At 47.7% G+C, this 20,000-nt stretch overlaps 1 protein-coding gene across 9 annotated transcripts in view; it reads left to right on the forward strand.

Annotated features, from left to right (window-relative positions):
• The window catches only part of LOC125033670 (innexin inx2-like), a 400,069-nt gene that overhangs the window by 343,886 nt on the left and 36,183 nt on the right, over positions 1-20,000 (forward strand). For 3 of the 9 annotated variants that reach the window (XM_047625384.1, XM_047625397.1, XM_047625390.1), the window contains one exon: positions 18,508-19,211. The exons of the other annotated variants lie outside the window; for them this stretch is intronic. In XM_047625384.1, the coding sequence (XP_047481340.1) occupies positions 19,141-19,211 (71 nt within the window). In that variant the 5' untranslated portion in view covers positions 18,508-19,140. The remainder of the gene's footprint in view (positions 1-18,507; positions 19,212-20,000) is intronic. 9 annotated transcript variants of the gene reach the window in all.

The following is a 20,000-nucleotide window of genomic DNA, read 5'->3' on the forward strand; positions in this document are numbered from 1 at the left end:
ACTTCCCTTCTCCTCATTCACTCCTTCTCCCACTCCCTCTTCCACTCCCTCTCCTCCTCAACCCCCTTCCTCCACTTCTTCTCTCATTCCATTCCCTCTCTTCCACTCCTTCCCTCAGTCCCAGCTCCACTCCCTCTCCTCCTCCACTCCCTCCAACCCACTCCTCCTCCACTCCCTCCAACCCACTCCTCCTCCACTCCCTCTAACCCACTCCTCATCGCAACACACAGCCCACAACTTTACCCAAGGAGAGTCAAGTCTGACGTCGGAGGCTGCATTAACCCGTAAATACGAACCTCCAGACAGTCTACCAGTGTCTAGCTTACCTTATGTGACTTGTTTCGTATTTCGGGGCAATGCCGTGTATTTCCTGGTTGTATTTTCCTTTTTTTTCGGTTGCCATCACGACGAGACGCAACGTTCCGACAACAATGCAAAGCCCTCTGAATACCCACCGAGCATTTGCCATTATCTCAACGAGGAAAATTACAGGTTTACAGGTTACAGGACTTTTAAAAGAACAATGCAGCACATCTCGGGTGTTGGCGGAGATAGCGAGGATACGACATTTTCGTGATATATATATACATTCTTTTTTCTTTTTTCTTTTTTCTTTCCGTTCGTAGATATGTGTTACGGCGGTTGTGATTTTTATGTATTTCTAAAAATCTTTCTCTTTATGTTTAACATTTTGTGTTCAGTATTATCCCCACGAAGGCGAGTTCAATAGAGAAAGAAAGAAAAATACGCTGGTATGCAGCTATTTCCAGTAATAACATATGCCAACATATTTACCATTCATTATCGCATCCGTAGCCCTTCCCTCCTAGCAATGCATTAATCCCCATACAATATCTGCCATTAACCATATCCTCTTTCGTCTACACGCATCTTTTGTCACCCTTTATTGGCATATCTTCATTCTTCTCTACAATCACCCCTTTTATTAATAGCCTCTCCATCCCCATTCATCATAGTCTGTGTCTCTCTTCCCTTCCCTGACCATCGCTCGGCCTCCACGAGAGCAGACAAGCATCCCTCTCGTCCGTCTGGCTTTCTTCGCTGGCTTGAATTCCTGGCACATCTCTCTGTCACTTGCTCAGAGGCCATGTCGTAATCTATCTATCTGATTATCTATCTGTTTATCTCCTTCTCTCTTTCATTTTCTTTTTATTTTTATTTTTATTTTTCTCTTTCTCTTTCTCTCTTTCATTCTCTCTCTCTCTCATTCTCATTCTCTCTGTGTTTCACTTTCTCTCTCTCTTTCACTTTCTCTCTCTCTCTCTCTCTCTCTCTCTCTCTCTCTCTCTCTCTCTCTCTCTCTCTCTCTCTCTCTCTCTCTCTCTCTCTCTCTCTCTCTCTCTCTCTCGCTCTCTCTCTCTCTCTCTCTCTCTCTCTCTCTCTCTCTCTCTCTCTCTCTCTCTCTCTCTCTCTCTCTCTCTCTCTCTCTCTCTCTCTCTCTCTCTCTCTCTCTCTCTCTCTCTCTCTCTCTCTCTCTCTCTCTCTCTCTCTCTCTCTCTCTCTCTCTCTCTCTCTCTCTCTCTCTCTCTCTCTTCTCTCTCTCTCTCTCTCTCTCTCTCTCCTCTCTCTCCTCTCTCTCTCTCTCTCTTCTCTCCTCCCTCTCTCCCTCCCTCCCTCCCTCCCTCCTTCCCTCCTTCCCTCCCTCCCTCCCTCCTTCCCTCCCTCCCTCCCTCCCTCCCTCCCTCCCTCCCTCCTCTCCCCACCGCCCTCTCTCCCTCCCCCTCTCTCTCCACATCACCACACAACCACCAGGATCGGCCACAGCTTTAAGCCTCCAACCAACCACACGCCACCACAGCATCCTCACTTTAACGCGAGCACACTCCTGTCGTGCGAACCATCACAGCCGCGAGATAAAATCAGCGTACTACCTCAACCACGTCATAGCTCCGACTGGGATGCTTGGATGCTGGGATGCTGGGATACCGGGATGCTGGGATGACGTCTGTGAAATGTGGCAAGCTAATTGTATTAGTTCTCTAACTCGTTTTTATTCAATGTTTTCCTCGTGTTTTTTTTTTTTGTGTTTTTTTTTTCATTCCCCCGGTCGTTGGGGAATGGAAATCTCGTTGCCAGTTCGTCGCTTTTGTTGTCAGATTTACGGTTCCGTCTGGGTCGTCTGTGATGGGGTTGTGTCACGAGACGTTTCCAAAGAGGGAAATGTTCCTCTTGTTGGTCTTTGATGTTGTTAAGCTTCTTTTGCGTGTCGATCCTTTGTCCCTTTCGCCGAGTGGAGAAGATAACCCACAAGTCCTTTTCTGCGACCTTGCTTGCGGCGATCAACCGCGAATCGTTCCGAAGCTCTTGGACACAATGGAGCTTGCTAATTGAGGGCCCCGAGAGCGGTTTCTCCGCCCTCGTCCTCCTCTTCAGCTTCTTCCTCGCCCTCTTCTTCCTTCCCGTCCTTTTCCAATTCTTATTCCACTTCTTCTTCCTCCTCTTCCTGCTCCTACTCCTATCTTTCATCTTTCTTCTTTTTCTTCTTCTTCTTCTTCTTCTTTTTCTTCTACTTCTTCCACTTCTGCTTATTCTTATTCTTATTCTTTCCTTGCTTCTTCTTCTTCTTCTTCTACTTCCACATCTGCTTATTCTTCTTATTCTTCTTATTATTTCCTTGCTTCTTCTTCTTCTCCGTCTTTATCATCTTCTCCTCCTCCTCCTCCTCCTCCTCCTCCTCCTCCTCCTCCTCCTCCTCCTCCTTCTCTCCTCCTCCTCCCCTCCTCTTCCTCCCCTCCTCCTCCTCCTCCTCCTCCTCCTCCTCCTCCTCCTCCTCCTCCTCCTCCTCCTCCTCCTCCTCCTCCTCCTCCTCCTCCTCCTCCTCCTCCTCCTCCTCCTCCTCCTCCTCCTCTGCTTCTGAGGCCAAGACTTCTTAACTTTGGTCCCAACGGTTCCAAGTCCAGTTTTCCTCCGACACCAACGCGGCCTCTGACACTTATCTGTCTCTGGATCCCTGTTGTATTTAATTTCTGCATTTCTGTGTGCCACGTGTTCTATTTTTCTTGTTTTTTTCTTTCTTTCTTTCTCAAGCTCTTCAGTTATTCTTCGTGTCCTTGTCCGGTTGTAGCTTTATTTTTTATTAATTCGTTTCTTCATCCAGTCTTTTTTACTGTACTTTGTTTTATTTTTTCATACTTTTTTTCACTTTTTTTCACACTTTTTTCACTCTCTCAACCACCATTTCACTCGTCCCAGCCCCTCTGGCCTTCCACTTATACCCTCCACTCTTGCCACTCCTCCACCTATCCGCCCCTTTTTTTTACCCACTACCTCTTCCATTTTTCCACTCTATCCACCCTTACGCCCCTCCACTCCGTCATTCCTTCTCCACTCCACCACTCGCAACTGGCACCTACAACTCCGTTACCGATACTACATCTACAACATAACTTCTGTACCAATTCCAACTTTTCATACCAAACTTCTCCATCAATATCTATCTTCTCTCTTCCCTGCATCTCTCTTCCTTCGTTCACGCCCTCTTCCCTCCCACGCCCCTTTCTTTTCCCTTTGGAGTCCTATTTCCCTCTTCCTTGCCTCTCTCCTTTCCCTCCCTTCTCGCCATTTCCCGTTCTCTTTACCTCCCTTTCACTTTCCCCTCCCCTCCTCTCCTTCACTACCCCCTCTTTCCCTTTCCTTTCTCTCAGACTTCCCCCTCTCCCCTCTCCCCTCCATTTCCCTTCCACTCCTCTCCTCCCCTCCACTCCCTTCCCATCTACTCCCTTCTCTTCCTTCCCTTCCTTTCATTCCCTCCACCCCCTTCCTTTTCATTCCCTCCTCCCCTCCCTTTTCCTTCCCCTCCTCCCCTCCCTCTTCCTTCCCTCTTCCTTCCCTTCCTCCCCTCCCTTTTCCTTCCCCTCCTCCCCTCCCCTTCACTTCCCCTCTACCCCCTCCCCTCTCTCTCCTCCGCCTCGCACCTCCAACCAGATGCCACGGACCTCCTCTTAAGTTCCCCCAACGTCGTCAGGAGCCGCTAATTTGTTTTAGAGCGAGATACGACGTGACCTTCGTAAGTTGTTGACCGAGACAAAGCTAAGGCACTGTAGGGGTTAACGCTGGTTAGCTGTAATGTAGCGGAGCGGTGGTGGTAATGTAGCGGTAGCGGTAGCGGTGGTGTAGCGGTGGCGGTGGCGTAGCGGTAATGTAGCGGTAGCGGTGGTTAGAGTGGTAAGAGTGATGGTAAGCGGTGGCTGTGTCGGACCCGTGAAAGACCCGTGTTTGTTTTTATTTTTCTCAACCCTTTAAGCCCGGCTTTATCCACCCCTCTGAGGGAGAGTAGTTTCACATGTTTAGGCCACAGGAAAAGGGGTAAAAAAGATAATAAACAAACAAAGCGATAATGAAGACGCAAGGACGAGAAAGATGCCTTGTGTAGTGTGTTTGTCCTTCCGCTAATGATGTGACACAGCGAGGATGTGTTGTTACGCTTGGCTCTTTTCTCTTATTTTTCCCTCTTTTTTTGAGGTCGGAGGCTCTCTGCACTTCAGCATTTTCACGAGGGTCTTTCATTCTCACTTCTTTCTTCCTTCTCCATGAGCAGCAACTTCAGAGGAGTCCGAAAACCTCCTCCTCATCGACCACTTAGAAACGGGTGAGTAAGGAAGATGGGATGAAAGGAGAGGAGGAGATGAGGGCGAAGGAGTGCGCAGGAAAGATGGATAAAGAAGGGGATAAGATGAAAAGCCGCGATAAGGGAGATGTACGATGTGAAGAAGAAGAAGAAGGAGAAGATCAGATAAGATCTGAGAAATTAACGAAATTTGAAAAATGCATATATATGCGTAAGGGTTAGGGAAAGAGACACAGTAGAAGGGGAGAAATAGACAAAAGACGGCGCAGGCGATAATAAAAGAGGAGCGAAAGTTGTGCAAGTGTACAAGGTAGACAAGGACGTGAGAAGTAGCCGTAAAAGTGTACTACAGAATTGTAGTTTGAGGGGACTTGTAGAGTTACAACGTAGTTCATTTTTCCCCTTTTAAATATTTTTTTCTCTTTGCTGGGGGTATCCTAACTCTGAAATTGTACAACTTTACAAGAAATAGCAAATGAATAGCGAATAAAGAGAGAAAGTTAACGTTTTGGTGTATATGAGAGGGGAGAGATAAGGGATCACTGACAAATGTAAAAAGATCAAATATCATAAATTATGCTTGGAATTTCTCTAGTGTACTTAACATGCGACATTAAAGGGTGTTGGGAGAGTTACTTGAACAGCATGGAGAAGGGGAAATAGAAAGAATGAGAGAGTGAGTGAGTTAGTGAGTGAGTAAGTGAGAGATAAAGAGAGAGAGAGAGAGAGAGAGAGAGAGAGAGAGAGAGAGAGAGAGAGAGAGGGAGGGAGAGGGAGAGAAAGGGGAGAGTGGGTAAGACTGTCAGATAAATTGATGGTGGTGGGGAGAGAGAATTCAATAAAAGGAGAAACTGTTTTAAAAATATGTTGTGAAAGCTCTTCAGTAGAGAAAGATATGAGAGAGAGAGAGAGAGAGAGAGAGAGAGAGAGAGAGAGAGAGAGAGAGAGAGAGAGAGAGAGAGAGAGAGAGAGAGAGAGAGAGAGAGAGAGAGAGAGAGAGAGAGAGACTGGGGAAGAAGGTAGGAAGGGAGAATGATACACTTTTAGAAATAAATTTAAAAAATGTGAGAGTGCCTCGTGTGAAGTCAGAGGATAAAGCTGGAGTGGCGACGAGAGACGAAGAGGCGACAAGAAGGAGGATAAAAGCGTGCAGGATATTCGAGGATAGAGAGAGGATACGCGCGAGCGCCCGGGAGAGGAACGCGTGCATAAGCAAAGCGTTTAAGACGGCGCCGGAGGCCATAAGAGGAAGGGATTACGACCGCCGCCGCCGTCGCCACTTACACGCCGCCTCCGCCACTTCTTACCACCACCACTTACACACAGCCACCGCCACCACGTACACGCCGCCACCAAAACCACCACCGCCACCACGTACACGCCGCCATCGCCACGAAACCGCCACCGTCGCTAATCGCCGTAAAGACGAAAGCAGAGACGACGCCCGCCGATGGCCCGCGGGGGACATCGATATCGGCGGCGAAGGAGAGGCAGTTCTTCAGGGCGGACGAGGGCAGTAACGGCCGCGAGGAGAGTGGCAGGATGCTACTCCGGCAGCGAGCGCGAAGACCGTTTGTTCGAGGACATTAACAAGGGAAAGGATGGATTTCGGGGGGGGAAGAGAGAGAAAGAGAGGGGAAAGAGAGAGAGGGAGAGAGGGAGAGAGGGAGAGAGGGAGAGAGGGAGAGAGGGAGAGAGGGAGAGAGGGAGAGAGGGAGAGAGGGAGAGAGGGAGAGAGGGAGAGAGGGAGAGAGGGAGAGAGAGAGAGAGAGAGAGAGAGAGAGAGAGAGAGAGAGAGAGAGAGAGAGAGAGAGAGAGAGAGAGAGAGAGAGAGAGAGAGAGAGAGAGAGAGATAAGGAGGGAGGGAGATAGAGATAAATAGATAGATATAAGGAGAGACAGACATACAGTAACAAAAGCAAGAGAGAGAGAGAGAGAGAGAGAGAGAGAGAGAGAGAGAGAGAGAGAGAGAGAGAGAGAGAGAGAGAGAGAGAGAGAGAGAGAGAGAGAGAGAGAAGGAGTGAGGGAGATAGAGATAAATAGATAGATATAAGGAGAGACAGACAGACAGTAACAAAAGCGAAAGAGAGTGAGAGAGACAAAGACAGACACACAGATAAACGGAAGAGAACAGCAAGCCAAGGAAGATTATCGCAGCATCGAAGGCAAAAGATCAGAACAATGACATAAGAAGAGATCGGAAAAAGGGAGAGAGATAAGAGAGAAGGGAAGGAAGAAGGCGAGTGAATGAGGGAGTAGGGCGAGGATGAGAGATGGAGGGAATGAGAGACAGGCCTCAACACCACGAGGAGGGAAAGAGAGAAATATTGAGAAGAGACAGAGAGAGAGAGAGAGAGAGCGAGAGCGAGAGCGAGAGCGAGAGCGAGAGCGAGAGCGAGAGCGAGAGCGAGAGCGAGAGCGAGAGCGAGAGCGAGAGCGAGAGCGAGAGCGAGAGAGAGAGAGAGAGAGAGAGAGAGAGAGAGAGAGAGAGAGAGAGAGAGAGAGAGAGAGAGAGAGAGAGAGAGAAATAGCCAGAAAGAAAGCAAGAGAATGGGAGGAGGAGAACGAAAGAGAAAGAAGTGGAGAGGGCGAGTAATGGAAACGACGAAGGGTTCAAAGCTAGAGAGAATGGAGGAAGAAAAAGGACAAGAAAAGACCTTCGCAGAGAGGAAATATACTTCGGACAGAAGCTTGACTTAGAAAAGCAGGACTTACAAAATCTAGACACGAGAATAGACTAAGTGAAGCTAGATTTTATCGACATAAACTTGATTCCCAAGTTCTTGATTTACAAAAGCCAGACTTATTAAAGCTAGATATCCAAAATTCTTGCCTGACAGAATCTAGACTTACCGAGAGGAGACTAACAGAAACCAGGCTTATTGAAACCACATTCCCAAATTCTAAACTTACAGAAGCCAGACTAGAAACTAGACTTATTGAAGCTAGATTTCCAATTTTTTGAGTTACAGAAGCTAGACTACGGAAACTAGACTTGGAGAAGTGTCACAGCGACGAGGCAGACGGCACTGAGGAGACGCCAGAGATCATAGCAGTGACGGAGCTTAGAGGGGCTTAGACAGACGACCACAAAACAGCAGACCAGGCGCTACCAAAGCCCTCGGCCGCGTCGGGAACCTGGTTGACGAAGGACAAACAGAGGGAAAAAGTAACCGAGATAGATGGAGATAATAAGCAAAGGAAGAAATAGAGGGAAAGAGAAAGAGAGAAAGAAAGAGAAAGAGAGATTTAGGGAAGGAGGGAAGAAAGAAATAGAGAGAGGAGAGAGACGGAGAAGGGGGAGGGTCGGAGCGCATAAAAGGGTGAGGATGAGGGCGAGGGGAGGAGAGAGCTTCCCCTCAAATGTTCGTGAGACAGCACCACGAGAGACGGATGCTGGGAGATACTCATCTCATCTCCATACGATCATTAGCGGTGCGTAGGGCGAGCATCCGCGACAACCCCGTAACAAACTGGCCAAAAAGAGGGGAGTAAGGGAGAGGGGAAAGGGGAGGAGGAGAGGGAAGGATAAGAGGCGGGAAAGGGGTGCAGAGGGAGGGGTCGTTCCCGCTCTGTTATCGGAACATCGCCAAAAAGTGGGCAAGGAAGCTTATGGCGTGGTTTACCATAATACCGTTGATGGCACGTGGTTATGGTCCTGTGTCTTTATTCTTTCTCCTTATCCTTCTCTTTCTCTTACCCTTCTCTCTCTCTCTCTCTCTCTCTCTCTCTCTCTCTCTCTCTCTCTCTCTCTCTCTCTCTCTCTCTCTCTCTCTCTCTCTCTCTCTCTCTCTCTCTCTCTCTCATATCACACACACGTATACTTAAACCTATTTATAGGAGCCAAAGTATGCTGCATGTTCCGCAAGATTAGAACTGTACTAATTCCCACCAGCAATTACCAAGATAATCACAACCGCGAACATAAGACGCAAATTAATCAACACTTGTACAACCGCCACCTCCTCCTCCTCCTCCTCCTCCTCCTCCCAAGATCCCCCCTTGCAGCGCAGCATCCTCATCCGTGAGATCCCAACAGCATCATCCATTCATCCCGCATGATGCTTCCCAGAGATGCTGCTTCAAGGCCTCGGGAGATGCAGCCTCCCGTCTTTCGAGGCCACCTTGCGTATCCCATCGCTCCGCATCTCCATTACTCAAAGGATCATTAGCGGGACTATTAGGCAGTAATTAGATGTTCCATTTACTAATGACCGTGAGACATGGCTTGATTGCCCGTGGCCTGCGGGAGAGGGGGCAGCGACGGTGGGAATATTTGCATGGCGAGGAAAGGCCGGTGCTCCATGTGTCGATTCATCGCCTTCCCCTCCGCTTATCGACTTCCAGCCTGTCGATTCTCCAAATCTATCGATTCTCGTTGGGTGTCGAATGCTCGAAACTATATTCTCTTGTTTTCTCGGAAGCGTGTCGATTCTCCGTCTGTTTTCTGACCTGTCGACACTCTGTTGGTCGACACTTATTGATCTCGAAGCTGTTTCCCCCTCCCCCCCCTCTGTCGGCTGCCGTCCGTCGACATGTTGGCCATGAAGCTGTCGACCGTTCCTTTGTCGACGTTTAGCATCTCTCTCCTTTCTCAACTTCCGCCTGCTTGGCCCGATCTTGTCTAGTGCTTATCCTTCTGTGATAGCGAAAGATATCTTTCTATTGTTTTCCTTTTCATACGTGTTGATATAAATCGTTTGGTATTTTAAACTCCGATTATGCAGATATCACCAAACTTATGAATCTATGTAGTTGGAATAGGTGCCTCCTTCCCTCCCTCCCTCCCACCCGCCTTTCCTCCCTCCCTCCCTCCCTCCTTCCCTCCCGCCTTCCCTCCCTCCCTCCCTCCCTCCCGCCTTCCCTCCCACCCTCCATTCCTCCCGCCTTCCCTCCCTCCCTCCCTCCCGCCTTCCCTCCCTCCCTCCCTCCCTCCCTCCCTCCTTCCCGTCTTCCTTCTCCCTTCAGCTACCTTCCTTTCCATCGGTATTTACGGCCGGGATAAGACGCCTCTACGTGAAATACGAGGTTGAATTACCTCTCATCCGACACAAAAGGTACACGGTAGAGGCTCTTCGTTTCCCTGCTCTCTCTCACTCCCTCCGTCCTTCCTCCCCTGCGTGTTGCCTCCCTCCTTCCTACCCTCCTTCTCCCCTTCTTTCCTTCTGTATATCTCTTGTCTCCATCTCTTCTTCTCTCCTTCTCTTCTTTATCCCATCTTTCCATCTCTCTCCATCGCTCTCTCTCTCTCTCTCTCCTTTTCCCTTCCACCTCCCCCACTCCATTTCCACTCCCCCCCTATTCCCTCCCACCTGCCCCCTTTCCCTTCTTCCCTCCCACCTGCTTCCTCTCCCCTTTCCCCTCTCCCCTTACTCCTCTCCCCTCTCCCCTTCCTCCTCCTCCCTTTCCCCCTCTCTCCTCTCCTTCCTCCTCCCTCCTCCTCCTTCTCCCTCCTCCCCCTCTCCCCACTGCCCTCTCCCGCCTCTCCCCTCTCCCTTCCCCTTCCTCCTCCTCCTCCTCCTCCCCTCCCACATTCCTCTGCCCCGTCCTATGTTTACCGAAAATCACTTTGCCTCGTGTGCAGAACAGAGACTGAGTTCCTCTCGCCCCTGTAGCTAAGGCGCTGGAAAATTAGAAAGGCAGGCGAAAAGACAGCGACTGAATTCGGTGTTGATAGGCTTAACTTCAGGGCAAGGAGCCACTTGAACTGGAGGACTTAAAGGAAGGTGAAAGAGGGAGGGAGGGGGAGAGATGAGAGTGAGAGAGTGAGAGTGAACGAGAAATGAAAGTGAGAGTGAGTGAAAGTGAGAGAGTGAGAGTGAGAGTGAGAGTGAGTGAGAATGAGAGTGAGTGAGAGTGAGAGTGAGTGAAAGTGAGAGAGTGAGAGTGAGAGTGAGTGAGAATGAGAGTGAGTGAGAATGAGAGTGAGTGAGAGTGAGAGTGAGAGTGAGTGAGAGTGAGAGTGAGAGAGTGAAAGTGAAAGTGAAACTGAGAGTGAAAGTGAAAGTGAGAGTGAGTGAGAGTGAGAGTGAGAGTGAGTAAGAGCGAGTGAGAGCGAGTGAGAGAGTGAGAGAGAGTGAGAGTGAGAGTAAGGGAGAGAGAGAGAGAGAGAGAGAGAGAGAGAGAGAGAGAGAGAGAGAGAGAGAGAGAGAGAGAGAGAGAGAGAGAGAAGAAAAAAGTGAGAGGCAATGAGAAAGGGAGAATGGAAAGGGAAGAGAAGACGTTGTTAGTTAAAAAAAAATATATATATATAATAGATAGCTGGAATAAGCGCGACATCGACAGCGGAAAGGACAAAGCCCCTTTTTATTCAAAGCGAATGGCGCTGGAAATGATCGTGCTCTAAGAAATATTCGTACGGCGGAGGCTTTGTTTCCAGTCCATCTGCGGCCGCTTCTAATTGGCATTACGTCACGCCTCGACTTTTGCGCGTTGCTCTGCGTTCGGGTTCATAAGCTCTCGCCCTCGCGCTCTTGCTTTCTCTCTTCCTTACTCTCTCTCTCTCTCTCTTTCTTTTCACTTTCTATCTTCCTTTCTCTCTCTTCATCCTCTCCTTCTATCCTCTCTCCCTCTCCTCTTTTGCTCCCTCTTTCCCCCCTTTCTACCTTCCATTTCTATCTCTTTAATTTCCTTGTTCTTCCTCTAACCCCTTTCCCCTCCCACAATCCTTCTCTATCCCTATATCTATCTTTATCTCTATCTCAATCATCATCTCCATCTCTATGTCTATCCGTCCCTCCCGTCAGAGAGTTGCAACCGGCAAATCACAGCATCCCAAGTGCCCCCGAGAGGCTGTGATAGGAAAGGCTAGTACAGATGATATTAGATCCTTTTTTAAGTAGCCCTAAATCCCCCTTTCTGCCCGGGGTCATTTGGGGCCGTAGTGATCACGCAGGGTTCAAATCTGTTTCAGGTGAGGTCGTAACTTTCGTGCCCGGGGGCTTAATTTCCCGGGGAACCGCTTGTGTCGAAACGTATGTGTGTGGGGCTCTGTGTGGGGGCTGGTGTGTGTGTGTGTGTGTATGTGTGGGAGCGGGTGTGGATGTTTGTGGTAAATATGCGTGTGTAGGGAGGTTGACTTTTTTTTGTTCTTTCTTTCTTTCTCTCCCTTTCCCTGTCTGTGTGTTTGTGTGTCTCTTTTCCTCTTTTCCTCTACGCGCGTGTGTGTATTTGTGTGGGAATGCGTAAATGTACGAGTATGTTTCCTTGTAAAATGTTTCTTCACGTGAATGTATGTCTGTGTGTTTATGCATGTGTGACTCCCGACTCTTTCTCGTCTCGTGCCGCTGGAGGTGTTTCGAGGTCCCTTTCTCCGCCCCGTCACACGACCTGCCATACTTGATCTTTAATTAACGAGACTCAACGTTCCCTGTTACTGGCCATGGAAACGGAGAGAAACAACTGACAGTGGAAATTGCTCGTGGTGGAAGCAGGACTATTGTTTACTCTTCTCTCTCTCTCTCGCTCTCGCTCTCGCTCTCTCTCTCTCTCGCTCTCGCTCTCTCGCTCTCGCTCTCGCTCTCTCTCTCTCTCTCTCTCTCTCTCTCTCTCTCTCTCTCTCTCTCTCTCTCTCTCTCTCTCTCTCTCTCTCTCTCTCTCTCTCTCTCTCTCTCTCTCTCTTGCTCTCTCTCTCTCTCTCTTGCTCTCTCTCTCTCTCTCTTGCTCTCTCTCTCTCTCTCTTGCTCTCTCTCTCTCTCTCTCTCTCTCTCTCTCTCTCTCTCTCTCTCTCTCTCTCTCTCTCTCTCTCTCTCTCTCTCTCTCTCTCTCTCTCTCTCTTGCTCTCTCTCTCTCTTGCTCTCTCTCTTGCTCTCTCTCTCTCTCTCTCTCTCTCTCTCTCTCTCTCTCTCTCTCTCTCTCTCTCTCTCTCTCTCTCTCTCTCTCTCTCTCTCTCTCTCTCTCCCTCTCTCTCTCTCTCTCTTGTTCTCTCTCTCTCTCGCTCTCTCTCTCTCTCTTGTTCTCTCTCTCTCTCTTTCTCTCTCTCTCTCTCTCTCTCTCTCTCTCTCTCCTCTCTCTCTCTCTCTCTCTCTCTCTCTCTCTCTCTCTCTCTCTCTCTCTCTCTCTCTCTCTCTCTCTCACACACACACACACACACACACACACACACACACACACACACACACACACACACACACTCACACACACACACACACATATCTCTCTCTCTCACCTCTCTTCAAAATGTTAAATGGGGAAGAACTTGCCTATGATTTTGTTTAATCACGTTAAAACTTTTTTTTCTTTTTCTTTTTTGGAAAAAAAAAGTTAGTCGTAAGAGAAAGCTCCTCCTCCTCCTCCTCCTCCTCCTCCTCTTCCTCCTCCTCCTCCTCCTCTTCTTCCTAGACTATAATGAGTTTACTTGGAGTCAGAGTTGGGTACACGAGGCATAGAATTTCTCACCTTCGCCCGGGAAGATTGGATGGAACACATCATATGATTGCGTGCGTTTGTTCATGTCACACGCGTATTCTCTGTTCCAACAGCTGATTGTCTGTCAGTCACTTTATGATTGGTTGTTTGTTGAACTTTTTCTGCATTTCGTTTATGACGATTTGTCTTCTTTTTAATCTGCAATCACGAAGGTTTAATTGTATATTTTGTTTAGGTTTTCATGATCGTTATGGGCAATTTTCTTTACGTGTTGTCTCTCTGTGTTCCTTTCTCTTCTCGCTCTTTGTTGATCTCTTTTTCTTTCTATCTTTCTTTGCCTCTCTGTCATTCCCTTTCTTCGTCTGTCTTTCTTTCTCCTACTCCTGCTCCATTATTTTCTTTTTCTTTCTCTTTCTTTACCTCTGTCTCCCCTCCCCTCCCCTCCCCTCCCCTCCCCTCCCCTCCCCTCCCCTCCCTTCCCCTCCCCTCCCCTCCTCCCCTCTCCCCTCTCCCCTCTCTCCCCTCCCCCCTCTCCCCTCTCCGCTTCTCCCTCCCCTCCCACTCTCTCTGTCTCCTGTCTGTCTGTTTCTACGGCTTGTGTGCGTAATTAAAGACAACCACAAAGAAAGGAGGTCCCTGGGCGGCCTCTTGGTTATTTCTGCCTCTGATTAACCTGAATATCGGGAAATTATTCGACAGCCAGGCGGAGCAAGGCGGAGAGGCGACCGCGTAGCACCCGCCGAGTAATTTCCGCCTGGCAAACGAGTACCTGTTTTATCAGTATTGTTGTCAGTATTGTAAATAAGTAATTAAACAATCGATCCGCCCCTGGTACTTTTTTGTTTATTTGTTTAAGAGTCGTCATTCAGTGTGTTAGTGAGGGTGGATGTATGTGTGGATTATGTGTGGGTGTTTTGTGTGTGTATGTGTTTTGTGTGTGTGTGTGTGTGTGTGTGTGTGTGTGTTTTGTGTGTGTGTGTGTGTGTGTGTGTGTGTGTGTGTGTGTGTGTGAGTATTTGTGTAAGTATTTGTGTGTGGGTGTATCACACGCATGCAAATTCGCGTCCTGATTTTTGAATCTGCGTATACGTGGAAACGTACCTACCATAAGTTTTATTTCCAGAGATCAAGAAAATAGAAGAGGATGAACTCTATACCCCAAACTCCCTTCCCCTAACCCCCACCTCAAGTCTCCCTTCCTCAACCCCATCTTCCTTACATATCTTCCCCATCACCCCCCCCCCCTTCGCCCCTCTCCCTGCCCATCCACTCCCTCTTTCAACTCCCCCTACCCTCTCCTTACCCCCTCTCCCCCATCCCTGCTACTCCACCCTACCCACAGCCCCCCCAACCCCCGCCTTCCCCTCTCCCTCCCCAATTCTCCCCCGTTTGTTCCCCTTCTTCCTACTCTATTTAATCAGAACTGGACAAAAATAGGCAAAAATGGGTAAAAAAGGGCAAAAATAGGCAAGCCATCGCCGTTCTCGTTGGACTCCGGGACACCTAGTCAATCACCTATTATAATGGGGCTCCCTTCTGACAGCTTTGGCCGGCGTTCGATCTCGCTCTCGTAAGCTGGAATATTTCAACAATTTCCCGTCTCGTTCTTGTCTCGTTTTCGTGAAGCTGGAATATTACGGGAATTTGCCGTCTCGTTCTCGCTCTCGATTTTCTTAAGCAGGAATACTTCAGGAATTCGCCGTCTCGTTCAGGTCTCGCTTTTCTTAAGCAGGAATACTTCAGGACTTTGCCTCGCCCAGCCCTCCAGCCCTCCAGCCAGGTCCTCCCCCCCCCCCCCCCCCACGTCGCTTATTCCACGAGAAATCCGAATTGTTTCTTCTCGTTCCCGTCCGCGCCCCTGGATGTATATGCACATCCTCACGCATATATTAACGAAGGAACCGAGATTAATAGTCCGCCGATGCAACGGCTGCCGACAGACGGTTTTAATTTTGATCCCGTTGCTAGCCGGCTATTGACCAAGGCTGTCAATGATTGTCAAGTAATTGTCAAGCGAACCGGAGCGGGGTCGGCGCGTCCCCGGGTATGGTATTGTGTATTTCGTCTTCTTTGTTTACGCCTTTCGCCCTCCCTTCCTGTTCCCCCCCCCTCCCTACCCCCTCATCATTCGTTATTCCTTATTCTCCTTCGGATCCCCCTTCCTCACCCATTTCACGCATCCATTGCTATCGGCTTGTTTTCTGATTATAAGCGATCGGCTTTTGTTTTCATTCGGGAGGGCGAGAAAGAGAAAGCGAAAGAGAGAGACACATGGTTACATGCATATATACATCTACAAGTGTGTGTGTGTGTGTGTGTGTGTGTGTGTGTGTGTGTGTGTGTGTGTGTCTGTGTGTGTGCGCGTGCGCGTGCGTGTTCGTGTGCGTGTGCGTGTGCGTGCGCGTGTATATGTATATGTATATGTATATGTATATGCATATGCATATATGTGTAAACATGTATATGTGTATGTGTGTGTATATATACATATATATATATATATATATATATATACTGTATATATATATATATACACACACACATATATGAAATATAAAATCACCAGGCTTTCTGCTAAAGAGAAGTGTTTTCCACGTCGTGTAATTTGGTCAATTCATCAGCTTCCCGAATTCCTCCGTTTTTTTATGACGTCTTTCACACACGCTCCCCGGCCTGCAGTTGCCAGCAATTGTTTTACTGTCCTTGGAGCGCGGTCGGGGCACGAGAGCGGTACTTATGACTAAGGCAGAACGTGAGCGCAGTACCCAACGAGACTTGGGAATTATTGCTTGTATCCTCTTGTTGTTTTCTGAAAAAAAAAAAAAAAACTCGAGGTCAAAAACAGCAAAAATAGCAGAAGATAACAAAATAAAATGTCTTTGTTTTCCTTTCAAACGTTTCCGAGCATCGTTCTCGAAGAAGATACAACGACGTGCCTTCTCTCGAGCAAAGCAAAGGGAAATAGAATTAACGTAGGCGCTTATTTTAATGGAATGATAAAGAAAATTCGTGATGATGCAGATAGTGGACAGCTGTTAGGAGATGAGGATACGAATATAGATTAGTAGATGGATGGACGGAGGGATAGATAAAGGGGTGAATCAATGAACGGTCGGATGGATGAATGGAGGGAGGGATGAATCAATAAACGGTCGGATGGATGAATTAATGAATGGTTGGATGCATGATGAGATGAATGGATGGTTGGATCAGATAGACAGACAGACAGACGGACGGACGGACGGACAGACAGACAGACAGACAGACGGACGGACGGACGGACGGACGGACGGACAGACAGACAGACAGACAGACAGACAGACAGACAGACAGACAGACAGACAGACAGACAGACAGACAGACAGACAGACAGACAGACAGACAGACAGACAGACAGACAGACAGACAGACAGACAGACAGACAGACAGACAGACAGGCAGGCAAAAAAAGCCACAGGCATAGATACGAGCATTACCATCTGGGACAAGGCAAGCGTTTCCGTGCACCAGCTACAAGAAGAACGGCAAGGAAGCGGCAGATGCGACATCTCTCCTAAGCAAGTGGAGCTGGAATGGCACACACATAACAAATACAACAGGGGAAAGCCTCGGTTAAGCACCAGCGGTAAACAAAAACAGATGGTAGACGGCAAGCGCGTGTAAGATCCTCCACAAGATGTTGGTTTTCCTTAAGATAACCGCTTGATATAAGGATTCACAAAACGCTGTCTATTTGAGAATTATAGCTTTAAGGAAAAATAAACTTTATAGATGGAGTTTAGTTTATACGCAAAAAGGGAAATTTTAAAGGTCATTATTAAAGAAATAAGCGGGAAAGGGGAATTCCACGTGTGTCATTTCTGTACAAAGTAACTTTCTGTATACGCTAACTGCACACGAGTACAAGTTTGAAATAAAAACTCTATTTTCGCTTAGTGGTAACTGTATATAAGAGTGCCTAAACTTGTACAAAATCGTATGAAAAATAAAATGTATGTGCAATTTATTTCCCATGCGCACATTAAAGTGAAAGGGTTTATGGATGTTTATAGGTATAGGGCAGTGTGTGTGTGTGTGTGTGTGTGTGTGTGTGTGTGTGTGTGTGTGTGTGTGTGTGTGTGTGTGTGTGTGTGTGTGTGTGTGTGTGTGTGTATTTGTATGTGTGTGTGTATATATATATATATATATATATATATATATATATATATATGAGAGAGAGAGAGAGAGAGAGAGAGAGAGAGAGAGAGAGAGAGAGAGAGAGAGAGAGAGAGAGAGAGAGAGAGAGAGAGAGAGGGGCATGGGAGAGGGAGAGAGGGAGAGAAAGAAAAAAAAAGTAGCTGACTAGATACATATGAACAGATAGATAGATAGGTAGGTAGGCAGGTAGACAGACTGAATATATGGAGAGAAAGAAACTTGCATGCACATATGTACAGACACGCATATGCCAACTCACATACATAGAGCACAAACACATCTATGAATTGTTCATATCTCTCTGTCTGCCGATACGTTACACAGCATATAGCCCATGTAATAAGTAACACTGTACACGTGCATACGTACGAAAAAAAGAAAATCCGAAAAATCTAGCGTCCCGTGAACCCGAAGTGCCAATGCAGAATACAAATATGCCAAGGTCTTTACACTAAAGCGAGTCGATAACGAAAGCGGAAGGGTCTGGCGAGGGACAGGAATCTCGCGAGGTTCGAGAGAAATTACACTCACATATTCGCCGGATTTCCCGAAGGAGGGATGGTGACCTCGGGGTCATACAGCGCTTGAAAATATCACCGTGAATTATGCAGGCTGAGCGCGGCCACCAGGCTAGACGCAGCTGCAAACAGGTATCTCCTGGTGGCTTCAGGTGTGCAGCTTTAACTGAAGTGAAATGCTTAATTTGGGTTCGAATTCTTGGCATCAAAGGAACGTTTATTCGCATTTTACCCCGTCATAGAGTTGTTGTATTTTGCATGGAATGGACATATGCGTAAGATATACGTAGAAATCACGTATTGGATGCGGGAAGAAATATCAGAAAATGGATAGGGAATCCGCGAGATATAAGCTGGGAAAGTCGCTGCCATTCCTGTAATAAACGGTTACCCCTTTTCGATCACTTAAATTCGTTTATTTTCGTCTCTCTCTATTTGAATTCGCCTTTAAAAGAATATCTTTAATTTACTTAATTCCTTGAGACGCTCCCAGACGGAGTGTGTAAAGAGGTTTTTTTTTTTTTTTTTCCTTGTTGCGTTTCTCGAATATTCTCCTCAAAGAGCCAGTGATAGGGCGGTACTTGAACAACTTCAACAAGTCAGAGTTCTCAAACTATGAATGTTATCGGATATACTTAATCAAACTTAATGTTCATTACTTTAGTCCAAACAACATGTGTTACACTGATGCATTACATAACAGATAGTCTTCGGGAAGCAGGGGGTTCCTTTTATACTGTACTGTTAACCTTGTCATTCCCTTGCACGCTGAGTTCTATTTGCTTTCTCATCACCAGATTCTTTCCTAATAAATAACCTGTTTCGTTTCCACCCCAGGTGTGCTAATATGGAACTATATTCACTTCTCAAGATGACCGAACAAATAGTGATTGCGAGTGTTGTGAGCACAGTATTACGCAGCAGTCACCATTACTTGAAGTCCCTCTCCCTCACGTCCCTCAACTCCACTCAGTAGCCCTGGACTTCCCTGGACCGGATGACTCTCTCCTTAGGGTTACACGCGAAAGCACTCTTGCTCTGATCAGTAAATAAAGGGTTGTTGCACCCCGGATGTCATAGAAAAGAATACAGACCCATCTCGCAAATCTAGCAAGAATTATACTGTCAAAATTGTAGGTTCAAACGTTGGCATCCCTGGATCAAAGTAATGTGGGAATTTTAGACTAAACTTCAGAGGAACTTGAGCGAAAAACGGTATTAGTGTATACTTTGATAAGAAAAAAGTGTTGTTCAATGAACTCCGGAAGAGAACACTGATATTCTTTAACTGACGGTATCAGCTGAGTGCACTTGGGGTTGTCATATGGAACCTCGGTGTACGCGGTAGGGGCAGAAGAGCCTTGCCCTGTGGGTACTGATGCCCAGCTGTAGAGGTGATCTACGTGAGGACAGCCGAGCTATACTTGGTGGGGCAGGAGCCTGGTTGGCCCCGCCCACCCTCTGCCACCCATGCTCGTGTCCGGCCAGTACCACGTCTACTTCAGCGTTCTGCAGTCCAACTGTGGCAGTGAGGCAGGACAGTACGTACCCCATAACTCCTTCCTCAGGCAGGACCCTCATCCTCCACCACCTGCCCTCGCATAGCTCACCATCTTTCACTTTCGGGCAGCTCCGTACTTCAGGATTATATCCTTTCTCCTTTCTTTCCCGATGTAACCCCATCCTCCCCTCTCGCGATGGCGGTATATCGCGAAAGAAAGCGAGATGTCTATCCTCCGCGAGCACCCTGCCTTGAGGTACCACTCGGCCTGCTGCATGACGTAAGGGGTTCTAAGAGGGAGCAGCGAGTGGCCGCGAGGGCTTTCCTTCCGCCGAGACTTTGCGAGGATGATCCTGTGATCTAAGGTGGCTTCCGCTCGAAAAGTAAGGCGAGATTATCCACTTTAGAGGCAGGACCCTAAAGCGGTTCTCCGGGTAAGTGGTGGAGGATCTCGGGGCGTCCTGTCTGACAGCTGCACGGAATGGCTGCCTCATACTCATCCGCAGCCATGGGTGACTCCTTCAGTACCTGGATGACGACGGCGATGGTGGCAAAATTATTAACTAGAGTAGTTCCGATACTAACATCTTCAACTTTCTATATATATATTTTTTACGATTCTGTTTGCCCATTTATTTCGAAGCATGCGTAGTCCATTCGTTGAAGAGAGGACTGATTTCCATTTGGGTACGACGTAACAACTTTAGAAATCTTTCCCCCTTTTTCCCCTCTCAAAGATGGTCGACTGAAGACTTTCGTTGGAGGACTTTCTGATTATATACATTTGCCTTCGAGTAATAAGTCTTCTCATTAAATTCTTTCCAAGCTT

This window comes from Penaeus chinensis, chromosome 2, assembly GCF_019202785.1.
Source record: "Penaeus chinensis breed Huanghai No. 1 chromosome 2, ASM1920278v2, whole genome shotgun sequence".
In the NCBI taxonomy this organism is placed as follows: domain Eukaryota; kingdom Metazoa; phylum Arthropoda; class Malacostraca; order Decapoda; family Penaeidae; genus Penaeus; species Penaeus chinensis.